The 27,134-nt window shown below is 39.1% G+C and overlaps 1 protein-coding gene across 1 annotated transcript in view; it reads right to left on the bottom strand.

Moving 5' to 3' along the window:
• astn1 (astrotactin 1) overlaps positions 1 to 27,134 on the bottom strand; it is a gene marked incomplete at both ends in the record, with an annotated part of 379,418 nt that overhangs the window by 22,521 nt on the left and 329,763 nt on the right. The window contains 3 exons of the mRNA XM_079244285.1: positions 16,132 to 16,283; positions 16,702 to 16,835; positions 19,274 to 19,551. Coding sequence (XP_079100411.1) covers positions 16,132 to 16,283; positions 16,702 to 16,835; positions 19,274 to 19,551 — 564 coding nt within the window. The remainder of the gene's footprint in view (positions 1 to 16,131; positions 16,284 to 16,701; positions 16,836 to 19,273; positions 19,552 to 27,134) is intronic.

Below are 27,134 nucleotides of genomic sequence, written 5' to 3'. Positions count from 1 at the left end.
TGGTTATTTGAAATTCTTAAGAAAACAGTGTGAAGAACTTTAAACTTTTATCATTTCCTTGCGCTGTTATCACCTGATTATTCACTATGAATGCTTGATTTCTAAGCCATTTCATCATTGTGACTTTCTTCCAAGGTTGCAAACTAGTCCCCTAAAGAGTTATTAGGACTCCACATCCTCTGACTGGTTGCATAACCCCCCATCTTTAACAGACCTATGATTTACTGTGAGCCTCAGTACATGAAGAAAATCCCATTTCTATTGTGTAACAGTTTCCACAGCAATTGTCAATCAAAATCTGAACTCTGCGGTACTCCAGATGAGATAAAAATGAAAAGAGAGAGCAACATGACTTTATATGGAGACAAGATTACATTTTGTGCCAAGACATCATTTGAATGGCATTTTTTGATGGAAGATTGATAAAAGGTTATATCAGAGAAGTAAAAAAACAAAAACAAAACAAGCACAACCAAAGAAATAAAACACAAAAAGACACTTTGGTATACCTCAGTTTTGCTGTAGTGTGTATTTCCCAGCATCTGAGGAACATGATCCTGCATTTCACTTCCATGTCAAGGCAGCTCATCCCAGGATGACATTGGCTGAATGTTAAAGGTTCAGCTGGGAAGTGCTGTAAATCTGTCTATTTAGCAGAATCGGTAAATCTGCCCGAGGCAGGAAATTCAGCCCTGATACTTCCTGAGTGCACAGAAAAGATTTCATGCAGCCACAATGGGAGACACTGAAGCTGGTGAATATTACTGGCTGGGAAGGTTTCTATTTTTTTTCCATTTGCTCTTTATTCCTTAATCAATTAGTGTGTCTGACTAAAATACAGGATTTTTACCCGGGAGACTGTGTTTTGTTTCTCATCTGATGCTGCTGTTTCTTACTTTTATCAAACCTTTTTCAGGTGCTATTATTTCCACTGGCACTTGCTTTGTGTTGTTATTTCTCACTTGGTTCCAGATTTAGGTAACAAATTCACTAAGTTTATTATTATTACCCCATAATGTCAACCTGTCAATACATGTAATGGCATAATAACCACGACGCTAAAGATCACTTTTATCTGAGATAGTTGTGTGTTTCCTGTGTTCAGAATGTCAACTCAGGTGTGTATTAAACATTAAGGACAGTAACACATTTGTCACGCTTTTAAGTAAAGTCATATATGATAAAGACCTTTTACTGATCAAACACACACCACACTCAGATTGCAAGAGGTCCAGTTTTTAGAGGGGATCAAGAAGCGCAACTCTGAGAAACTTGTCATTCAGCTGGAGTTGTTTACCCTGAACATTCTTACTGTATGCATTGGTTGGAAAAGTCTGCGATTGCCAGGAGACTGATTTGAATTATGGGGTAACTTTTGAAGTCTTGCCTGCTGTCGTCAGTTCAGTTGTCCAGGCTTGTGTGTGTGTGTGTGTGTGTTTAGCCAATCCACTGCTGTTTTTCTCAGCTTCTTAATCGAAAGGACAGGTGCTTTAAAGATGATAATGTTTTTCTCTTGGATCTCAATCTGTATCAGATACTTCTATATGGCACTAAAAGCTATTCTGTCATGTTGCATATGTGTGTTTTTTCTGTCTGTCAGGCATATCTATAACCAGCATAGAAAGCCAGATCAGTTCCTAAATTAAACGTTTACATTTAAGATCTGCCTTCCAAAATGAGTTTTAAGTCAAAATCTGCACCCATGACAACATGATGTTGTCCAGGTTTTTCAACATTTTTCCTGAAATGTTAAACATTTTGTAAGCTAGAATTAAAGTTCTGTTGCGAGAGAGAGAGAATGACATTAAATCAAACTAATGTAGCATGGTTAGAAAACAGACCAGACAAGATGGTGCAGGGGAACAGTTTTTCAAGCTTTGTCTGAAGTTCATAAAATACTGTAAAATGACCCAAAGTCTGCAAAAGTGCATGATAATAGATGGTTTTATGACCCCTTTTATTTGAGCGTTTTCATGGCTTGATGCAGACCACATCTCTGATAATGGTCGGACTTGCTAGCAACAGACATGGCAATTTGAGGCTACATTCACCAAGAGACAATACATATTTTCTGTAAAGACAGAGTCATTTAAAGAAATGTGTGTGTTCACACATTTCACACAAAACTATTTAAAATACAGTAGTGAATATGCCAGGTCGCATGCCACAAACACTGCAAAACAGACATTAAGAAATTATAAGCGTAAACTTGTATCGCTACAGTATTTTTGCATGAGAGTTAAACAAGAGATGGAGACATTTTCAGATTTAAATATTTTAAGGCTTCCAAAATACTGGTTCCGTGTAGATAAAACATCCATATGATGAGAAAAAGGAAGTTATGAAGGAAGATTTTTCATGGTGATGAGGCACAGGATTATTTCAGGGGCTTGTTATAATTTTTTCCTTTGTTTTCACTCTCCTGCTTGCTTTTTTTAAAATTTTTAACTTGCTTTAAAATTAAATTTAAGTAAATACAACATAATTGGTTAGCAGTACAACCTGTTTAACCTGTTTAAGTTTAGGAACACTAAATTTCTTTAGCTAGATTCATGAATCCAAAGTACAGATCGGTGACATTCAAGGTGAACTTTTGTCTTATTTTGCGATGCTATAAGGTCCCAATATTGTTGGCAATGTGTGACACGGTTGGCTGAGAAGAGCTTGATGAACTTACCAATCTTGCTGTAAGAAGGAGATTGGATTAATAGATGTGGTGGTAGATGGTTTATTTTAATCTTACTCAAATAGCTCAATTCTTAAGAAGAAAAAAAAAACTTTAGAGTGATAACACGTGGGCATGCTGAAGCCTAAACTACACTGAAAACAAATTAAAAAAAAACCCAACAATCACTCAGCAGTGTCTTGGCAAAGTAAATCCAACACAATAACAAATGGAGCAGAATACATTCAAGGCAGCTAGGTTCTTATTTCAGTCTAATGATTTTAAGCCTTTCTGTTTTTCTCCTGCATTCTCCTGCGGCGTGTTTTACAGCGAAAACGGTCATGCACATAAAGAGAGGAAAACATTTCCTGAACCTGATGAACTGAGGGGCAGGGGTGAGGGGGCTCTGTGAGTGGGTGCTGCAGGGATAACAGCAAAGAGAGGGAGAGAGTAAATGAGAAGTTTACATTGCTGTGCACCAGCACGCACCCCCCCCCCCCCCCACACACACACACACACAAACATGTAGTAACACACAGATTCTGCCTATAAAGGTAAACACTTCAGCTTAAATGGTCTTTTGGTCTCCTTTCTCCATCCTATAACAGGTTTAATTATAGGCTGCCAGGCAGTTCCTCCACTTCTGTTAAAGCAGACAGCTTCCTTGTAACTAGAAGTAATTGGGAGCTCCCACACATACACATGGACAACTGGCAGAGAAGCTTTAACAAATAACATCTGGACCCACTCGTCCACCTTTCTACTGGATAAAAAGAAAAGAGACCAGCAGCACAACATCCTATCATGGACAAAGACATCACGGCTGTTTCTTGGCACTGCAGTGCTGATCACAACCACTACCAGACCGTCATGTTTCGCCACATGGGCAGGATTGCTGTGTAGTTTCTGAAGTACAACATCCCACTGGATGTGAAGGGATAATTGCAGAATAGAAGGAAGGGAAGGATGCAGAGGGAGGGATGGCCTGAACGTGTCAGTAGAAAAGAAAAAAATAATCATCTTGCACGGAAAAGAAAGTAGGAACTTCCTCTTGACCTTCTGTTGGATATTCCTGAGATGCATTTGCGTCACAGCAGTGCAATTTATTTGTTCAGAGAGGTGATGAATCATTTTATGATTTGACATAGATGCCTCTGACCGACTGACAGCAGTTAACAAGAGAGACATTGCATGCTAAACGTAAATCTGGCCCAACATCAGGGAAATAATTAGACAAATCATACAATGCTTGATACATCAAACACTGCAAAATTTTTGCTCATTATACATCAATGCAGCTGAATATTTGCCCAATTAGTCTCTGCTCTATTCTCTTATGGACAATTCACATTAAAATCCTTAAGTGTTTCTGGAGAGGCTGTGTTGTCTGTCAGGTGTTTGTCTCACACAACCAACGTGTTTCCATGTGCACTAATTTGTCAATTCAACTCATTTTGCTCCAGATGTTTTACTTCCTTGCATGCCTTGCAAAGCAGAATTCTGATCCCTTTTTACATTTGGGCACAAATTTTAGAATTCATTGAAAGATTTCATTTTTTAATTAAATTCAATTAAATTTTGTTCAACACACTGGCACCAACTTACATATCAGACCTGTGAGAACAGACGTGGGTGACTCAGCTCCTTGAGGGACGCCGTCCTACAAGTGTTGAGTCTCCCTGTTGCAACACACCTGACTAAGATCAATGGGGCATTAGTTGACTTGTGCAGGACTTGATGGCACACTCAAACTTTTTTAATTGTTTTGGGGTATTTCAGTTTCTTTATTTTTCTGCATCTTTATCATTCGATTGGTTTAAGTGTAACCTATAGGCTTTGAATTATTTTTAAACAATTTTTGTGTGCATAAGTCTTACTATTGTGAAGAATCTTTTAACAGCTTTTCATGCATTTTAGTCTTTTACATATCTTTCAATGTCTTTTCAGTATAGTTTAGTCTTCTTTAATGTATTTTTGTTTTTCAAAGTTTTTATCTTTGCTCTTTTTGCCTTATTGTCATTTGGAGTGCAAACTTTCTAGCTCTGCAGGCAATGTCTATGTCTATATGTGTGAAAGAATGTTCTCCATGTACAGTGCATTATATCAGTGTTTTCATAATGTGCTACATAAATTAAGTTGTCTGGGAGTATGGAATTAGTTTAACCCCTTAACAGTCACCCCCCAAAGTGCCAAAAATGCCTAAAAAAAGACATACCCAAATAAAATTAGATGCTGTTCTTGACCCTTTGGTGTGCGTTCAAAAGCATGGTCTCTTTTTAAAGATAACACTCTAAGATTTTACCCTGGGCTAAATGTATTGTAACTGTAACCAGCATAAAGTAATTGAAGTTGGAACACAAGGAAATTTAAGTTTTTTTTTCCCTCACCTGAATTTTTATTCTATTTTCTCAATATGCTGCACATGGAGAGATGGAGGTATGGACTGGAAAATCAAATGTAGCTGTAGCATGAAGGCTTACCTATACCCAGTTAAAATTTGGTGACAAAAGATGCCAAAATCATTATTCTATGAGTACTTTACTCTAAGTATGTTCACGTGCTCCCCAAAGTGTCCATTTGGAGTCTCCAAATGGCCACTTTGGATAATTCCAATTTCGACTCAATAACTCCAGAACACTTCAAAATACAGTCATCAATGAGAACTCTAATGAAGGGTGGCATCAAGAGGAAACTTGTTGTATATTCATATTTACTTTCAGCATTATTGAAATTCACCAGGTGATGCATAAACACACTAAAAGCTTATTTTTTCTATTGTGCATTGTAATAAAAGAGTCAGAATAAGTTTCATGGTAATCATTTTCATATATGTAAACAATATAATGGCATGTTGTGTCATGTAAACAAAATGGAATAATAAAAACACCATAACACAATACAATTTACATATTTACATTAGTAGGTATTTGTGTTTTGAACTATTGTCGGATAAAGAGTGTTTGTAAAAAAAAAAAAATAAGTGAAAAAGCTGGAGAGCAGAATATGTAGCTGTTATGATTAGCAGGGGTCCTGATGGTCTGAAGGGCAGGAATGTAGGCTGAGGTGGTGTTGTATCTACCTCATCAACATCATGCCAGCTTTTCAAACCTGGAGTTGATGACTCTCTCCTGCTACTGCTGTTTCTTCCTCTCACTGTTGTCCCTGTGGCTCTACCCCTTCCCCTGGATGGAGCTGGTCCTTTTTCATCTGAAGAGCTGGTGGGTTTCCACTCAAAATCAGATGACAGACTAATAAAAACAAAGAAAAAGAAGTTAGGTTTTTATCCCACATTAGTACAGTGACTGTAATAATTGTATGTTCTAACAAACACACACACACACACACACACACACACACACACACACACACACACACACACACACACACACACAAACACACACACACACACACACACACACACACACACACACCCACACAGATAAATCAGCAGCAGCTTATTTTCTTTCTTTCTATGATTTTGTATTGACGAACAAATGTTTACAACTGGAGGAAGTATAGGTGCTGAACCGCTGCGTCTCTTCGATAACTTGTCTTTTTGCTTTCACGCACACTTGGACTGAACGAAACACACACAAAGTGGGGGTCTTACGTTTTTGAGCCGATACCCCAAGTTTTCTAAATTTAAACAAGCACCCCCTCCCCCAGCCCCATAAACAACAGAGTTACTTATCAAAACAGCTTAAAAAGACACCATAGCTGCATAGAAAAGTTTGTGCTTACTTTTCACGCTCTTCTCCTTCAGGAATCGCATCTTCTTCTGCAGTCAGAGACGTCTTCCTCTGTAAAAATCATCGTCCCTCTGTGTAAACGACTCCACCACCTCCTCGCGGGTGTATTTCCGTTTTTTGGTGTGTTTTGCAATTATTCATACAGAGAAAAAGCGCACAAAAAAGGCTTCATCTGCTTTTGCGCATGGATGCACACAAGTACGCAAGTTGTTGGAAATGTTTATGCTCGAACTTTCTGAAACCATTTTACATCCCACACACAGAAGCCATGACGGAAATTCAAAAGGTCATACGACAGTGGTGTCAGAACTGGCATCAGAGCTTATAGGCGAGATCTGGATGCGTAAAAGTATGTGATTGTCAGGCCACTTGAGTTGACACTCAGTGGATATTATTGGTAAAGGAAGGACCATGGATCAATCCACTTGGTCATAAATGGTGTCAATCAGAGGGGGAGAGCGTACCGGTGCATCATGCATAGTTTTATTGAAATAGGAAATGTCTACGATGTTGTAGGAGCGTGATACAAAAAAAAAAAAAAAAAAAGTATAACGACCCACGGGCGGGCCACCGCCGGCTAAGGGGTTGAAGTTGCAGAATGAAAAATTAAACATATAATTTAAATTAAATTAAATTAAATTAAATTAAATTAAATTAAATTAAATTAAATTAAATTAAATTAAATTAAATTAAATTAAATTAAATTTTTTTCAGGAAAATGGAAATGTAGTGTTTTGCACTGTGATGATCCTGTTTCTAATTAAACAACATGGGACCTTCTCCCACCAGCTGAATGGTATAGAAGGGTTACAGATGTTCAACATGTGCTGGGAGAAATTCTTGCTGTGCACATATGACATCATGAGAAAAAGCTTTGGGAATGCACGTCAATGCACTGCTGATTATTTGCTTATTATCTTACATTAAAGGAAATGACTGTTGCTGACATAAAAGCAGCAGATATCAAGAGTTGGAGTGTACTTGGTGACCTTGACATGATCATTCAAATAGCACCCTGATTAGGATTCAGATCAGGTTCTTGAGACTGGACTACAAAGAAAACTGGAATCATCTCTATTATGGTGTTCTGACTTCATATTCTTCCTGATAAGGGTCAGAATGTCATCATTCCTTGTTTTAAGGAATGGTTAAAGGGACAGTTTGAGGATATTTGGTAAAAGTAGCAAAAATACAAACAAAAAAGTAAACAAAAAACATGGTGTGAGGTTAAAATCAACTAGTATTCTGTTACTAACATACATATCTGTCATAGTTCATCATAAAATACTGCAGCAAAGCAAGCTGAAGACACTCAGTACAAAGAAATAAAATGATTATGAAAAGAGATCAAGACCCCTTTTCAAATTCTGTATTACAATGAACAGTTTGAGACTTGCACTTACTAAGTCGGCACCTCTGAGTTTTCTCCAAAACCTACAGACTATAAGTGTGTCAGTGAGGTATATTCTAGTTTCATATTTACCCTAAGGTCTCCTCCTGCAGGGACCTGCCAAGAACACCTCACCAGGGAACCATCCACAAGGCATCCTGACCAGATGCCCGAGCCTGGCTCCTCTCGATGCGGAGGAGCAACGACTCTGCTCTGAGCCCCTCCCGGATGACCGAGCTCGTCACCCTATCTCTAAGGGATAGCCCGGCCACCCTGTGGAGGAAACTCATTTCAGCTGCCTGTATGCAAGATATTTTGGTCACGACCCACAGCTCATGACCATAGGTGAGGGTAGGAGCATAGATCGACTGGTAAATTGAGAGCTTTGCCTTTTGGCTCTGCTCAACAGATCACCACAACAGATCTGTGCACAGTCTGCATTAGTGCAGACGCTGCACCGATACGCCTGTCAATCTCAAGCTCCGTCCTTCCCTTGCTCATGAACAAGATCTCGAGATATTTAAACTCCTCCACTTGAGGCAGGACCTCACTCCCAACTTGGAGAGGGCATCCATCCTATTCCAGCTGAGGACCATAGTCTCAGATTTGGAGGTACTGATTCTCATCCCAGCCTCTTCACATTCGGCAGCGAATCGCTCAAGCGAGAGCTGGAGATCACGGTCAGATGACACCAATCATCCGCCATGTCATCCGCAAAAAGCAGAGACCCAATCCTAAGGCCACCAAACCCAATCCCCTCAACACCTAGGTTGCGCCTAGAAATTCTGTACATAAAAGTTATGAACTTTCAGCCTTAGCGGGGTCCATCCCTCACCAGAAATAAATCCGACTTATTGACGGCAATGCGAACCAAGCTCGACTACCTGTCGTACAAGGATGGGACAGCTCGTACAAAGGGGTCTGGTACACCATACTCCTAGAGTACCCCCCACAGTCTGCCACTCCAGAGGTACTGTCCTTGATGTCCCTCGATGTCCACCCAATGCCGCAGAGATGTGACAGCCAGGACAGCCCCACAGCGTCCAGAGCCTTAAGAAACTCCAGACAGATCTCACCCAACCCTGGGGCCTTGCCACCAAAGAGCTTTCTAACCATCTCAGGGACCTCAGCCCCAGAGATAGGAGAGTCCACCCCTGATTCCCCCATCGACCCACAATGTCCCGAGTTGAGGTTAGGAGTTCCACATCTCCACTGTACACAGTATTGATAGAATACTGCTTCCCCCTCCTGAGTTGCCGGATGGTGGACCAGAATCATCTCGAAGCCGTCCAGAAGTCGTTTTACATGGCCTTGCCAAACTCCTCCCATGCCCGAGTATTTGCTTTGGCGACAGCCAAAGCCACATCTCGCTTAGCCTGTCAATACCTATCAGGTGCCTCCAGAGTCCCATAGGTCAAGAGGCCCGATAGGACTCCATCTTCAGCTTGATGGCATCCTTCACTGCTGGTGTCCATCAACGAGCTCTGGGGTTACAGCCACGAAAGGTACCAACAACCTTACAACAACAGCTCCGGCCAGCTGCCTCAAAAATAGAGACATGGAACACAGCCCATTCGAACTCAATGTCCCCCTCTTCACTCTGGATATGGTTGAAGCTCTGCTGAAGGTGAGAGTTAAAACTTGCTCTGACAGAGGACTCTGCCAGACGTTTCGAGCAGACTCTCACAACATGTTTGGGACTGCCAGGCCATACTGGCTTCCTCCCCCACCATCTGAGCCAACTCACCACCAGGTGGTGATCAGTTGACAGCTCTGTCCACTTTTCACCCGAATGACCAAGGCATGTGTGGTTTAGCTTTTGGGCCACACTTTCCAGTCATCTCTGTTGTCCCTGTATATGTAGGATATGAAGTAAATAGGTACTTCATGAGTTTATTGATTAGATTGGGAGTTGTCCTGACCTTTGAGCAAACCCTTTCCTCATTGGGTGATGAAAGCAGTTACGCCATTGGATGGCTTCCAATTCAGGGGATGTTTGCTTTGACGGTGAGACTGGTCAGGTGGTGCCCTGGCTTAAAGCAAACTTCCCAATCATAAGAGTGTCCATACATCTGCTGGGGACCCTACGTATTCGTGAGTGAATGTCTGCTCTTAAGCTATGATCTCATTTTGTGTGCCTGCAGCTTGTTAAGGAAGAGATTACTGCACAAACAAGCTGTTGTCAACTTCAGTCAAGTCCTGGATGTTATAACCTTCAGCTGTATCCTCATAGACTTATCTAACATTACATAATCACATACAAGAAAAAGAAAACATACAAGAGCAACCGTGCAGCTGTCAAGTATATGCTCTGCGTATCAACAACACAGCTCCTAGGATGTTTTGTAAGAAACATCTGTTTCTGATGAGCCTTCAGAGAAAGTAAAGGGTTGATATTTGGTCTTTTATTTTTTTCATTTTTGCTTCTTACAGAGATGATCACTAGTGTCGGCTCAGATCTTTTCCCGTAAATGGATGCCCTGATTTCTCCGTCCTTCTGGAATTTATCATGCACGCTGTTTGTAGATTAACTTGAGGAAAGAAATATGAGTTTTCAAACAGTTTCCAAGAACAGTGGCACCAGTGTAAAAACAAATAATTCATATTGCATTTCCATGTATAATCCTACTGCAAACATTTGGTTGACTTGGTTATTCTATGCTCGCCTGCTTATAACATTTATATGTTCGGAATCTTGTAGAATATGTTTACATGATTATTTTTCCATCAACAAAGCAACTTTAAGCTCTTGTGCGACCTGTTTCCTCCTGAAATGATCACTTTGCTTGGATTGTCAGCTTACTGGGGAAAAATAAAAGTTGTTTTATGCTTCTAGCTGTGCTCCAACAACTGCAAGGCAGAGGTAAAATGATTTTTCTTTGATGTAGACAGGTGAGACAGGAAATATATTGAAAAAAATTGTATGTGTAAGGCAGTTCAAGACATGTGCCTTCTGTAGGAGATAATTACTCCATTTGTCATGGACTTTAGGCTTTGTCTCTTTGCATGAATATTTTATGTAATGCCCTGACAAGAAAGGGAAAGCCCAACAAGTGTAATATGACCACTTTTACTGTTTTACTTACTTCATTCACTTCCCAATAAAGGGGTGGTGGGTAAGAGATTGTGGAGGGGAAAGTAAGAAACAAACATAAAACAAAAAACCCTCTAACTCCTACTCTAATGTACTGTGAAAATCAAACATTTAGTCTTCATTTAATAACACTGTGCACATGTCTGACTTATAAAGACAAAAAAAAAAAAACTAACTTAATTCATTTCTGGGGGCTCTTTGCAAGCTGTACATCCTGTCAATAAGAAAGTGGAGAAACCTGTTGCTGGATTTGTCCCATCATTCATCTACATTGGGGTTTCCATTCCATTTATTATTACATCACTGTTACATCAATGCTATCAATGTAAAGGTATCATCATATAAATGCCTCATAAAATGCCAGCGAAGATACAGCAATCTGTTATGTCATAAACCATAATGTAGCATAGAGCTAAAGATTTTGCTATCACTGCTATCACTAGTTGTGATGACAACTATTTAAATAGTGAGCAAGATGCAAATATGCATGTATAGCTTTATTGTAATAAAAGATGGCAGCCTGAAAACATGGAGAAATATCCATCCAGTAAATGCAGAATCAACTCTACTTTTCCCTATCTTGATGATAAAGTAGGAATGAAAAAAAGCCCAAATGGCTTAAAAAAAAGCATAGATAAGTAAGGAATGAAGTGTTAGAGGACAGCATGATAAAAGGTAGGAATTTCAGGAGGAGAAAGGCAATAGAAGAGGAGGAAAAGGGGATGAAAGAGGAGAAGGTGGTGAAGAAAAAAAGAAGAGGGGAGGCAGATGAGGAAGATTACTGTGTCTGGGAAGAAATTAACATCAGCTTATGTGAGACTGACTTCTGGAGATGACAGAAGACTAACAACTGAGATAAAAACCACCATTTGTAGAGGGCTTTGTAGTGTGGTTCCCAAACTCTGTGCCAGAGCACACCGGCGTGGCTGAAACAAGGCTCAGGTGTGACAAAAGAAATGTGGGACAAAAATACAAATTGTGATCAGAAAAGATGATCAGACGACTCCTCCTCTGAAGAACAGATGAGAAAAACCTTTTTATTGATAGTTTAATTAAACCTATCAATATAGATGAGTCACTGGATAGGCTGAGTCTTCAGCTCTCAGCAGGATTACAGCAGAAGTTGGACAATGCAAGCTGAGAGGGTCAGTCCATTTGAAAAAAAAAACCCCAAACAAACAGAACTTTCATGCTGAGAAAAATGTTGGCTTCTTTGAAAGAGCTGGAGATCTTAACCAGAGGTAGGTAGACAGGTGGAATGTGTCTGATACAAACAAGTTACAAGCTAAGAGTTTACTGCTGAACTGAGGAAAACTTGCAATACAGAAGGCAATAAAATAAAAAACAAATAAATACATGAGTAACTCTGGAGTCAAATGCTGCAAACCTACCATTAAAACAGCTTTTGTTTAACAAAACAGTAAAAATTACAACAATAAAACACGAGGATCTGCAACAGAGCTCTGTAGAAATGTTTCAGCGGCATTAACTGACTCATAGGCAGCCACGTCATACTTGAAAATAGAGATTTGAGTTTTTTCTTTCTTTCCGTCTTTCCTGTTTCTTTTTAAATCAAGAGCTATTACTAGATTAGATATCCAGATAATTTCACCTGAAGAGCAACAAAGTAGCACCTAAAGCTCCGTATGAAGGGTCTCCAACTCATGTCCTTGTGAGTTGCCATCCTGCAGGTTTTAGTGATTCCCAGCTGTGATAGACCTGACCCAAATCAATGGCTCATTAACAGGCAGGTGCAGAAGATGACAGCAAGTTGTTGGAGAAGCTTTTCATTTGAATTAACTGCGTTGTTCCATGGAAACACTAAAACCTGCAGGATGATAGCTCATGAGAACCAGAGTTGGAGACCCCAGTTCCACATGGATCACAGGTACTCTAGTTTACTATGGTGTACCTACAGAGTCTCAGGAGTTCATGTATCTTTGTTAAACATGAGTTCTTAGGTGTTTTTATGATGATTTAGAGTTGCCCTCTCTTCAGTACAACTAAGGAACTAGGGTACAACTCCAGAAACGTAAGTGCCCCAATTCTTGGGAAACTGGTAAAAATGCTAGATCTGAAACATGAATAAACTCACTTCTGAATTAGGAAATTGAAAATGTGCATTTTCAGAGCAAGTGATAGCATGAAATTTTGAGGCTATTTGGCAGAGAAATGAATCGAACTTTTACATGTTAGTTTGGCTTCTGGTGCACCTTGGGCAAATAGAAAAAAAGGTTAAAACCCCATGCTTTATACATTTTCATATGTTTCCACCTCTGCTTTTAGTTTCTTTCTCCGCCTGTGGCTTCTCTATGCTCTCCTTTGTGGTCTTCTTTTCCTGTCTTCATTCTACTCTGAAACGTCCATACCCAGTCAGCTTTGCCAGTATGTTCCAGCTTGTAATCAATCATCCAAAAATCCATGAGTGTGAAGATGTGATAAAACTGCTTTATGCGTGTTTTTATATCTATCTTTTTTTAAAATAATTTTTTAAGATATAGATGAGCCTTACCAGCCGTGGCTGGATAGCTTTCACTTCGTGCAATTAGAGCAGTGCTGTGCAATTTCACACATCGCGGAGTCCAAATGGCAACGAGAGGGAGCTGCTGAAAGTTTTGACAACCTCAACACCCTGAAGACATGGAATGTTATTCTGGCAAACTGTGTTAATTTTCTGATCTGTACTGTACAGTTGCTTTGCTCCTGAGATTTCATATGCCTTTTCCTGAGTGTTGAAGTGTTTGGAAAGTCCACCGCAAACTTGCTTTGTATTAAGAGAATATTTTTTCATCAAACGATTGTTTTATGTTTCCTCCTCAAGTTATACTTGATGCGGTCTCATGCAACAACAATGACTAGAATAGAATAGAATAGAATAGAATAGAACAAGGTAATGGAAATTTTAATGAACTGTTAATTACAGTCTGATCATGTCTTATAAGCTGTTTGTGCTGCTTGTTTTAGTAAACTCTATCATGTAAATAGGCTATTTACCATTTGCATGTGTTGCTTGTTACCATGGTATTCTTGCACATAAAAAATAATGTCTTCAGGACTTATGTCACACTTTTAAAGAGAACCTCCGTCTCCCACTGTTTAACCTTTGGACTATTTATTTTTCAGATAGGTTTAGTTAATTGATTTAAATAAAAATATACAACTTTAAAATTGCACTCTTCCAAATGTTAATATACTGCGCACATCCTTCACATTTAATAAAATTAACCTTTTGAAAGCTGAGTTCCCCCGATTGAGAGAAAATGACAAGTGTTGGTGCCAAACTCTGAGAGCTCACCTAAAGTGTCTCCACTAAAACCTCTTAATTTGGTCCTTTGTTGCTTTGTCAGAATTGGCCTTGGCACTGAAACTGTTTACATACTGTATGATTTGATGGAAGTTAAGAGCTACAGGTGCGTCATTCCTAAGCGACCATTCATACTAAAAGTGATTCTTTAGATGAACCTGAAACATCTTTCATTTCATTTGGTCATGTGTCATCTTCATTTATTCTTCACCAGTAGCATAAATATGCTTATTTTTACACATCTTAACAACTCTCAATAGTGTTTCCTTTACTATGTTTCAAGAAGTATTCAAAACTGTGTGGCCGTAGAGTTATACACATTTCATTATGAGAATGCAACATTCATGAGACCTAAAGGAGCTCAAAAGAATTAATTCCTCCTAACTAGTCAAGAAATGAAATGAGGTTGTATTTATCAACTTTACATTGTTCCATCTAATAGATGTGATCAAAATGAAGTATTTCCAGTGATGATGTTCTAAATATGCAACAAATGTCAGGAAAAGCTTTGTGATTGCAGTCTGAGATGACTGAACAATAAGATATGCTGGAATATGCACTTGGAATCTGAAAAAAGACAAACTGCTTCATGTGTTTTGTGACCTGTAAACCTTTGAAGCCCCGATGTAGAGAGGCACATTCAAAGTTATACAACTAAGCAAAGCCATTAAAGCAGAGCCCATAGCTCATGTTCACTACAATAGCACTAATAAAGAAAACACTCCTTTTCTCTCTCCTAAACTCACTGTATCTGTTGATCATCCGCACAGTTCTGTCGGGCACAGTTTATTCTCTCATTAAGAAACAACAAACTTTGCTACTCAGAGGGAACTGAAACCGTCTCCATTATGGATTGGGTCATTACTGCTAAAATAAACTGGCCTCATTTTCCCACCTTCAACTCAAACAGCAGCAGCCAAACAAGCATCCCTCTCTGTCATGGGTAGTTACACACACTCTTCCTGCCCCTGTGGCTTGTTATATGACTTCCTACTTATAGTGCAAACATCAGGGAAAGCACACCTTAATGCGTACATCGATTTGGAATAAACAGGGAACACAGAAATCCCTTTGATGATGATAGAAAAACTTCTTGAAAAAAGGGCAAATTACTTTTACTGTAACACTTTTGATCAAATTTGTTGATATGTTGTCAAAAAAGAGAGATTTAAACAAGCTATGCTGTCATGTAACTATAATGCCATCATTAAAACAAGAAATGCTAAAGCTCATGCTTTGTTACTCTGAAAGCCCACAACAAAACAACTGCAGCAGCTGTTTTATAACTGTTTTAAGGTGCATAAGAAAGTCTAATAAACGTTGCAAATTATTACTAGTGTACACCATCTTGTGGTAACCTCAAAAATTACATACAAAATTGGGTCTTAACCGAAAGCGATTTATGGTGAAAATGAACAAATGTAAGGAGTTCAGATGGATGCTGTGCTGTAATCATAACCATATCTGTTTTGTTTTGTGCATATTTTCTATAACCCACTTCTTCTCTTTTTAAAACTAATGAGATGTTTGAAGCCACATGATGTCGACAAATTGGTTTGTACCAGAATAACTAATAAAAACAAGCCTGAAAGCTGCTAATACAAACCAAAGTCAACTGACTGACTGTATCTCTTCAAACATTTCCCATTAAAAACACCAACGGACCAGTTGTCTCACCTGAATAACTTAGAAACCAATTCACTCATCCACGTTGGAAGAGACAAATTATGCAAATGTGCCCACAAGAGGCAGCAGGTGGAGGCTAAAGCTTCGTATCCACAAACTGATTGATAAACATCTTTATGATTCATAAAGACTTTAATGATCACTGGTTGCTTGGCAACTGTTGGTATATAAATCACAATTTCTCAAGTGGTGGGTGTTATTTATGAGCAAGCTCTTGACACTGATAGTTTTAAACATCTGTACCTGTCTCAACTTTAGAGTGGTCGGTCCTCTCCGTCACCTTCTCCTGGCTGATGAGGTAATCGACGATCCGCACACCAATTGGTGGCTCGGTGTGGTTCCACTCCATGATGACCAATGAGCTGCTGGGCTCGTAGGTGTAAGATAGCTTCAGCCTAGCAACAGAGTCAGAACACCACAGTGAAAGATGTCAACAAAATGGCCTCATTAGGATAATTGACAGCTTACATCATCCTTCTGCAAACCTTTCTGTCAAAAAGAAAATATGGTCATTTATCCTATGAAGTCGGACTCGCCAACAACTTTCATACAGAGTAGACTTTTTCATGTCATCCAATCAATATAAAGAAGCTCATTTAATTGATTAACACACACATACAAGACAGGAGAAAATAATGCATTGACTGCTGTGATATTTAGTCATAATTAAAAACTGTTTCCATAGAAACTGGTCCTGTATTATCAGACACTCTAGTAGCAGGTGATGGATTTTGTCAGGAAAATGATGGATGCGATTCATGACAACCCCTCTGAGTGGGCTGAACTAAAAGACGATAGCATCGTTTTACTAACATAGGTTGAGGAAGAGGGGCGCAGGTGGGCAGTCCGTCTGAACCAAAAGCGCTGGAATCACATCGGCACCAGTCATCGATAACGTCTCCTTTGCCTGAGCACCACAGCATGCTCATCATCGCCTCCTGAAGAGCCTAAAAACAGAGACGGAGACCAACATTTTTCATTTTGATGGGCATTGCAGATAAATTATTCTTTCTCACATTACTTTTAGGAAAGATATGAGAAATGACATGCGCTCATTGGCAGGTTTAAATCAATAATCATGTGATCAAAAGTCAGGCCTCTGTTTGAAAAACCACAAAAGAAAATGAATGATGCTGTGTAATATCAATAGAAGGTGGCAGTCATGTTGCTCATGGTTGTACTTCTGTAGAAGTTAAACAGACTTAAAGAAAAAAAAGTGCATTGTTGCGATAAAATCTGTCATGTGAAATACATTTACTTATGTATGACGCAAAAATGCAGATATTGAAAGTGCTATGGAAGTCGAGAGCAGCGATGCATTTTTTTGTTTCTCATGATAACAGGATAATTTAGTAGGAGGACATTAGGAAATAAACCGGAGCTGTTCCCATTCTATCACAGAACCGAGTCAGAGATATTCATGAAACATTCAATCAGCCTGCAGTCACTTCGAACATGCATGTCTTTGAACTGTGAAAGGAAGCTGGAAGTGAATCCACACAAAACCACACAAAGGTTTCCCCCAGAAACCTTCTTCTTCTGGATGCACAGGAACAAGAAAGATAAAAACAAGATCAATTAATCATGTACATTCTAAATTTTATGAGTGTGTTTGTGAACTTCTGGGAGGAGGAACCACTGCAGGAATCAAGGACCTGCAATAGCTCTTTCAGTCTTTGGATGCAGCAGCCTGTCTCTGACGGAGCTCTGAAGGGCTGTAAGTGCTCAGGAAGGGTGTGGGGTGGACTATCCTTTAACATGGATCAAAAATCTTAACCTTCTTCTTTCCCAACACCTCAACTGGTGGTTCTAAGAGGAATCCCAGTACAGAGCTGTTCTGTAATGGGATGCCTCAGTACAGTTGAGCCAGTAATGGACACTAGATGACATCAGATCGAGGAACATCCATCACTGGTCAATGCATCTGATTTTACCTCTATCAAGATTGACTCAACAACCAAATTACACACACACACACACCCAACACACACACACACACACACACACACACACACACACACACACACACACACACACACACACACACACACACACACACACACACACACACACACACACCATGACTCTCCCCAGCTCTTATGGGGTCTTTTTTGATCAGTGAAATCATGAGTAACACAGTAACCACTAACTTTAAACCATCAATCATTGTTTTCTTAGGAAAACAAACGTTTTTTTCTGCTCTCTGGCTTCATAAAGTACTGACTCACAGCATGTTAATAGATGAAATATGGTCATATTTTTTAATCATCTAACAATATTGCAGAAACATGAACACTTGGGCACAGTGAGAGTTGTAATGTGGTTTCAGTGCCTACAAAAAGTTTTCTATTATAAACAATGTAGCAGAAAATTTTAGAAAAGTTGTCCATCTGTCACCCAGAACTGTCACTAACATGACACGTGTGTGGAAAGTGGTGAAAGATTAGCCAGCTGATAAATCTATCTGCATACAGCAGATATATACCAGGGACTGACTGATTCTCTCACATCCCCTACGTGTAAAACAACTACAATGTACAATAATTCATAATGCACCCACTGTATTGCGTCAACACAACAACACTAAACAACCTCTGTCGATACAAGCAGCTGAGTCTGACTGAACTTGAGGATGAAAGAAGTGGACAGCACCATATCGACTCTTCCTTCCTGCTGGAGGAGTAGAAGTACCATTGACGTACAGTATTGATGGAGACAGAGAAGTCACAGCACAGTGCAGCAGTTTATGGCACAGCATGCTAGCAGCAGAGAGGGGGATGACACACGGAAAGGAAAAGGCTTCCTTGGAAAGTTCTCTGCATCCATGACCTGGTTCGTAATAAGGCCACAAGGTTTGGCACCTCCAGCATACTGTTACACACACACACACACACACACACACACACACACACACACACACACACACACACACACACACACACACACACACACACACACACACACACACACACACACACATTCAATGAGGGCGCCGTAGTAGGGTGCCAACTAATAGATCCTTGTTTTAATGATCTCACAGCTATTCTCATGCCTGGATTAATAACTGCTGTCTTCATGCATTAGTTTACAGCTTTGATGAAAAAAATAGCGTAAAAGTTTTTCCACATGCAACTGAAAAGACATTGATCCAACTGAACAAAGAATGACAAGAAGATACAGACAATGAATGTGTGCTTAACTTACACCCCAGAAAGGAAAATTTGGTAATCTATTCCAGAAAGATGAGAGACAATAGAGCCACGGGTTTAAAAAAGTGTAGTGAAAAAGTCATACTGTGTGGATGCCGTATTAAATAAGCTTTAAACGCAGTTAGTTCCTCATTTGTTCAGGAAGACAAACACAGCACAAAAACCATTAGACACACCTGGTAGGTCTCGTTGTTAGACACCAGCTCATAGATGGGTGCAGCTTTGGTGATTTTCAAAAGAACAGGCTCAGACTGCTGCCGCCCTTGAGCCGCCCTTGGGCTCATGTGGCAGAGGTGGCAGGAGCGCGGACACTGGCCCTGACTACTGCAGTCCATTCGGACCCCAGCTGCCATGCGTTTAGCACCAGTGTCCAGGAGGCTGGCAATGTATGCCGGGTAGGTCAGCGTCCTGGCCTCCTTGTCACGTTCCTCTGACTCTTCTGAAGGAGAGTTGCCTGAAACAGAAGAGGACAATAGATGAACTACACAAAATTCACTCAGCAATCTTCTGAACTGTAATGAAGTGGAGCCAGAATCCAAAAAAAGTACTAAAAAACACAAAAGAAAGTCCAAAAGATGTTATTTAATCCATATTGTTACTGCATACGTGCGTAAAGTAGACAGATGGTGGGGCAAAAATGTTACTAGTAAGGGGAATAAGGGGATGAAAAATGCTGAACAGGGATTTTTTTCTCTCCCAAAGATGCTGAATGGGAAAAAAAGCATTAATGTGTTCCCAAATACTCCTATCTTTCTGCAGACATTATAATCTTTCTGAATCTCAGACTGAATCCATAAGCAAGAGTATAAATATTTGTGCTGCAGCTAAAAAAGGCTGTGAGTTATGTCTAGCCTGAACAATGAAATGTTTACATTGTAACGATGTGACTTGCTGTAAAATGCTTTATTGACTTTGATGCTTTGTTTCTTTTTTATGCTCAGGTTATAGAGTTAAACGAGAAAATCTGCAACAGCAGCAACAGAAAAAACTATTTAAACCAGGAGTGTGCAATAACACAAAACAATGTACAGAGCAACAATATAATTGGATTTAAATAAAAATATAGAAAAGGGGAAAGTTAACATTTGATCCTAGCAAATGTTTCTTTACTGTAACTTCTGCATTACATTAATTGTGATTAAAGATATCAGACTATGATATATTTATTCATTAAAAAGTCTTCTGCCTAGTTCAGCGGGGAATCCAACTTGCAAATGAAGGAAACAAGCAGTGGGAGGGGGAGTCATTATTAAAGCAAAACTTTGACACTGTTTCTCTTTATTAAAAGGGAGAAATTTCCAGATAAGCATTTTGGGAGCTGAACTGAATGTGGACAAACACGGGCAATTTGAAAACTCAAGGACCAATTAGGGAATAGTCTTGTTGTGCAAGGTACCTTTGATGAAATACAACTCATTTTATGAGCCATGGGATGATGGGGGGGGGGACATGAACACAAACTCAATTGCACGCACAGAACACAGGCAAAGAAACAACATCTGCAAATTTAGGAAATGATTGTTTATTACTCCCTTGAAGCATATATCACTATGAATTATTATAAGTTGAAGACAAAAGTCAGATATGGTGCATAATAATTTGACTGTGTGCATACACACTAATGAGGCACATCTGCGTCTTAGTACTGGGTATAATTATCCAGAAATTAGTACGCAAGTTTGCATTTCTAACTTTGTTAATCATACTTTGTCTCCAAAATATTCCCCGATAGGTTTTCCTGTAATACGTCACTGACACACAACAATGAACCAAAGACAGTCTAATGTAGTTCTTAAGGATTAAGGCAGAAGATAAGAGGCTTTCTCATCATACAGCCACCAATAAAGCTCTCCAATCTACAACATCTTTATATGTTTACAGTGTCTTCAGTGCTGTTTTTATAACTAAATACAAGCTAAATTCAGTTCACTGACTCATAACCTTTTAGTTCCTCTAGACCCGTTGGGTTGCCTTTATTGATACTGCAGGAGGTTTAAAATGAACAAGCTAAAGACTTTAAAGTGAAAGTAAATATTTTGAACCATGAATTAAATAACAATATCAAAGCAACAATGACAAGAAATGCAAATGTCGCATTGCAGCATTTATTAAATTAGCACCAGGAACAGATCTACATACAACAAAGCAACAATTTAACTTTAAAGTTATAAAGACTCAGTTAAGCAGTTGGTGGAAAGCAAATATAGTGCTGTAATTGTTAATATGGGCTCTTGTTAAAATGTGATAGTGGGTTGGAGCCAGAGGTGGACAGAGGAACTGGTGCTAAATCAACAGTAGCAGCGGGGTTACACATGTCTGTTGAGGTGAAGGTTGAGCTGAACCAAAAGGTAAATCTTTCATTTTATGGGTTCCTATATGATCATGAGATTTGCCTGCTGACAATAAAACAAGAGGTCATGGATACAATCTCCTCAAATGACCTTCCATTGGCGAGCTTAACCTTCAGGAGAGGGAAAGGAACTTAAGTAACTTAGGAAGAGCAGAGCCACTGCTCCTCTCTAGCAAATCGATCAAGGGAGGTAGCTTGGGCATCTGATCAGGATGCACCCCGATCACCTTCCATTGGAAATTTTCCAGACATAAACTACTTAAACTGACCTTGGAATGCTCAGGATTTGGAGAAGCTGTAGAAAGTTGCTGGGAGGAGGCATATCTGGGTCTTCCTCCTGCATCTATTACCTCCATGACTCAATATTAAATGAGTGTGGAAAGAAGGATGGATGAATGGAGAGATGTGCATTCATCTGCAAAGATGGCTGCAAGGCCCATGTTCTAGTACTTTATAGAACTTATAATTATATAAGTTCTATATATAATATATTATATAATTATTAATGTATGAAAGAACTCCAAAGAAGCTATAGTTATATAGTTATAAATAGTGCAAAAGCACATTTATCAGAATGAGCTGGGGAGTTTAATATTTGAATGGGTGAAGTAGCACAACAGACGTAGAAGGCTGAAAACAAGCACTGCTATTTTACATGATGCAGTGCCAAAATTGGCAATGACTAGCTCAGTTTAGTTTTGGTTGTGGATGGGAGAGAATTAAAATGGATGAGTAGCCTGAGCTTAGGACACTTGACGGCCAAACATGCCACATTGTCACAAAAAATCCTCTTTCCTTCCTAACAACTGTGAAACTATGGGTTAGCGTAGACAGCACAGATAAGCATACATGGTATATACAATGATTAAGGGAATACATCTCTTGAGTGATAACATTTTTTTAACATGATCCAACAGTATTACAGAGAAGAATAATATGGCCTTCAGTTCAGCATTAATTGTTGTTATTGTTAGTTTCTTATGTATTGCCTTTCACAAGTTCATACTTAAACAGCAAGATGCAAAATCCTTCTGGTTTTGAGGTCATGACTTCCTAAAATGGTGGTAAAGCTTGATTTATAGCTGTAAAAAGGCCCAGAAATACCCTTGATGGGACAACAATCTTAAAAAATGCTGCAATTAAACAGACTAAAAGCAGCTTTGGCACTCCATGACAAAGGCTAACTCAGCATCTGTCTTGCATCATGTTTCTTCTCTGAGCTCTCGCTAGCCAGTAAAAGTCAGTCCAATGTTGGTTTTGTCTTATCTCTTGCTTTTTCTTGCTTTCCAACGATAATATCTTCTTGGTTTATTTTTTCTGAATCAGCCATGATGCATGTCCAAAATGGAAAGTGTGGTAATCGTCAGTTGCTGGCATGTTACATGGTGCCATGAAGGGCTTCTTCTACATAATGCTTTTGGGGTTAGTCAGAAGTACAGAGTATTAAAGATACAAATTTATTGATTCCAGACTAGCAAAAATGAGTACATACCATAAAATTATTAGAAAATGATCAAAATTATTAGAAATGTGTCCACAGGTAACCTTAAACCATCTGATTTGAATTTGGCACTGGGAAAATCACCTGCTATTGACTGAACTTTCATTTTGTTTTTACTTTTCAGATGCCAATCTTTTTGAGTCTTTTCTTTTCATAGTGTGTAACCAGAACCTGTGGCACGGACATCAGTTGTCCCAGTGGAAGAAAGGATTGAGCAAAACACATAAGAAATTAATCTACCATTCCTGAATTTAACTAAGATTGCTTGAATAGAATATGTAGAGGACATTTATGCCACCCTTAACTATTCATCAGCACATTTTCAGGCTCAAAAATGTCTGACTTTGGCGTAAATGGATCAGTAAATTGGTACCATTTGAAACCATTTTTAAAAGAATAATCCCACTGTCTGTACCCAAGATGACATAGCGTCAGTCGGATATAATTATTGCACTGTGTCTTGTGAATATTTCCCCATTTTTAAAATATCATTACACATTACAACTAGGTTTCATATTTCTTAAAACTGGACACATCTGCTGTTGTAATATTTGAATGGGTGATGTAGCACAACAGACGCAGAAGGCTGAAAACAAGCACTGCTATTTTACATGATGCAGTGCCAAAATTTAAACCTGTGAACATCTGAACCACAGCCCTTTTATTGAACCACTACACCACCAGAAGACTTGGCAGCACCCATAGCAGTATTTCTTTTTGCCATTGACTTGTTGGTCAACTGAAAAGCACCATAGACTGAAAAGCACGCAGTTTCTTTTCATTTCTGGTCTTAGAGTGCCATCTAGTGAATGCACAAAAGTAAAAATTTGTGTTTGGTTGTTGAAATTATTATAAACAATCATTTAAAACTGCTTGAGTGGTCTTTCAAAATACCTGTGTTCTCAAATTTGAACACTTTCAACAATATTGATGTTCCACTTTACTATTCAGGGACATTTTGCCTCCTTTTACACTGCAACTTACAGTCTGTGTGGCACACAGCTGGAAGAAATTAATCAACATCAACAGTCAAAGGCATCAGAGAGAGCCTCATAATATCCAAACAGTGACTATCAAGAAGCTGCCTGTTAGATGAAAACCTGTGCGTTGCACACCACTATGCATTTGTGTCGCGGTGCACCCAGATGATCAGTCTGCAGCTCATCATGACCAATTGCTGAGTTGAATTTCTGTTTCTCCAACCACAAGACAGAATTGAAAAATGGACAAAAACCGGAATATCTGAAAAAAGTTTGAGAGTGAAAAATAACCACACATATCTCCTGAATGAGGTTAATAGTTTAATATTTGAATGGATAAATTGGCAAAATGACAAAATAAAAGTACTGAGTTGACTTGATGTAACAAGGTTAGACCCCCCTTTTTAAAGCAGTTTCAATAAAATTAAAGTTCCACCACGAATATATGTAAAACCTGTAAGATTTTAATTAGCACAGGGCAGCATTACATTAGGAAACAAATTTACGTGTAGATAACTGTTGTGAAACTGTTGCTAAATTCATAACAAAATGGAAGTTGTAAGTATTAATAGGGCTGCCATGTACCAGTCACTGGAAACTGGTGCAAATAACGGCTGCAAAGCATGCTGGGAAGGTCAATTCGCGACAAAGTTCTTAGTATTAATAGGGCTGCCATGTACCGGACACTGGAAACTGGTGCAGAGCTCTGAACCCTGTTGAAGCACTGCGGTGAATCGCATTCACACTGAATAGAGCGATAAAGGAAAAGAAAGCAAAACAGCCCCGCAATTTAAAGAAGGGTGAAATCCAACATCCTGTTGGGAAATATCTGTGAATATCTCATGGACTGAACATTGCCAAGAAAGCCCATGTCCTTGGACTCTTTATCAGCCAAACTTTAATCCATCCCTGTCAAGCTGGCTCAATTCCTCCTAATCAGCTCTCATCATTCTATCTTTATTTAACCACCTTTTGGCAGATGGAAATTAAATGTGGCAGTTATATTAGCCAGGCGGTTGCCTTTTAGAGCAAAGAAAATTGGCAATGACTAGCTCAGTTTAGTTTTGGTTGTGGATGGGAGAGAATTAAAATGGATGAGTAGCCTGAGCTTAGGACACTTGACGGCCAAACATGCCACATTATCACAAAAAATCCTCTTTCCTTCCTAACAACTGTGAAACTATGGGTTAGCGTAGACAGCACAGATAAGCATACATGGTATATACAATGATTAAGGGAATACATCTCTTGAGTGATAACATTTTTTTAACATGATCCAACAGTATTACAGAGAAGAATAATATGGCCTTCAGTTCAGCATTAATTGTTGTTATTGTTAGTTTCTTATGTATTGCCTTTCACAAGTTCATACTTAAACAGCAAGATGCAAAATCCTTCTGGTTTTGAGGTCATGACTTCCTAAAATGGTGGTAAAGCTTGATTTATAGCTGTAAAAAGGCCCAGAAATACCCTTGATGGGACAACAATCTTAAAAAATGCTGCAATTAAACAGACTAAAAGCAGCTTTGGCACTCCATGACAAAGGCTAACTCAGCATCTGTCTTGCATCATGTTTCTTCTCTGAGCTCTCGCTAGCCAGTAAAAGTCAGTCCAATGTTGGTTTTGTCTTATCTCTTGCTTTTTCTTGCTTTCCAACGATAATATCTTCTTGGTTTATTTTTTCTGAATCAGCCATGATGCATGTCCAAAATGGAAAGTGTGGTAATCGTCAGTTGCTGGCATGTTACATGGTGCCATGAAGGGCTTCTTCTACATAATGCTTTTGGGGTTAGTCAGAAGTACAGAGTATTAAAGATACAAATTTATTGATTCCAGACTAGCAAAAAGGAGTACATACCATAAAATTATTAGAAAATGATCAAAATTATTAGAAATGTGTCCACAGGTAACCTTAAACCATCTGATTTGAATTTGGCACTGGGGAAATCACCTGCTATTGACTGAACTTTCATTTTGTTTTTACTTTTCAGATGCCAATCTTTTTGAGTCTTTTCTTTTCATAGTGTGTAACCAGAACCTGTGGCACGGACATCAGTTGTCCCAGTGGAGGAAAGGATTGAGCAAAACACATAAGAAATTAATCTACCATTCCTGAATTTAACTAAGATTGCTTGAATAGAATATGTAGAGGACATTTATGCCACCCTTAACTATTCATCAGCACATTTTCAGGCTCAAAAATGTCTGACTTTGGCATAAATGGATCAGTAAATTGGTACCATTTGAAACCACTTTTAAAAGAATAATCCCACTGTCTGTACCCAAGATGACATAGCGTCAGTCGGATATAATTATTGCACTGTGTCTTGTGAATATTTCCCCATTTTTAAAATATCATTACACATTACAACTAGGTTTCATATTTCTTAAAACTGGACACATCTGCTGTTGTCTTGCATATCAAGACTGGTGCTGCCTTTAACAAAAAGACAAACTCCTTTTTCAGAACATTCTGCAAAAAGCTTTGCAAGCAATTTCTATCCCCTTAGACTCACCCAGGCAGCCATCTGGCAGGAAGCTGGTGGAGAATCAAATGCCCTGAGTTGATAAGTACAGAAAGAGCGCTAACATTTCTCCCTTCTGTTTTATGAATATCAATTTGTGTGATAAAGCGGGTCTGATGTGATGCATAACACAGAAGGATTACTAAAGGAATGGCCTTTATGCACAAAACTGACTTGCTCTCAACAACCCTACCAAGTCTCACCAAAGCTGCACCTTGAATTTAATTAATGAGTGAAAATGAATGCCTGACCTTTAAATGCATATTTGATGAAGAAGCGTGAGCATAAATCTACTTCTACATAAAAGTGGAAGGGTAGTTTGGATAGGTTGTGGGGTGCACAAAGAGTAAGGTGTGCTATTGTTTCTTTTTTGCTTCCTTTAATTCAGTATTTCCATTCAGATGACTTATCCTCTGCAGCTGAGCTACACATGATGAATGAATGACTTTTCAGCTGGTATTTCCCTTTTCAACTGTTTCAAATGTATTGTTCTTTTAGCCACTCCCACCATTTTTAATCTCCTTTTGCATCGTCTCCTCTTTGTGGCTCCTCTGTCCGTCTTACTAAACAATATGCCTCCGTCCAAACCTCATTTTCTTTGATCCTACAATGCAAATTCATGTTTGTGAGGAGGGGAAATTGCTAGCATGGTATCTGAGCATTCTTCTTTGCACCTCCCAC

Source organism: Telmatherina bonti (assembly GCF_933228915.1).
Source record: "Telmatherina bonti genome assembly, chromosome: 7".
Lineage (NCBI taxonomy): Eukaryota > Metazoa > Chordata > Actinopteri > Atheriniformes > Telmatherinidae > Telmatherina > Telmatherina bonti.
This window is presented reverse-complemented; position numbering and strand designations above follow the sequence as displayed.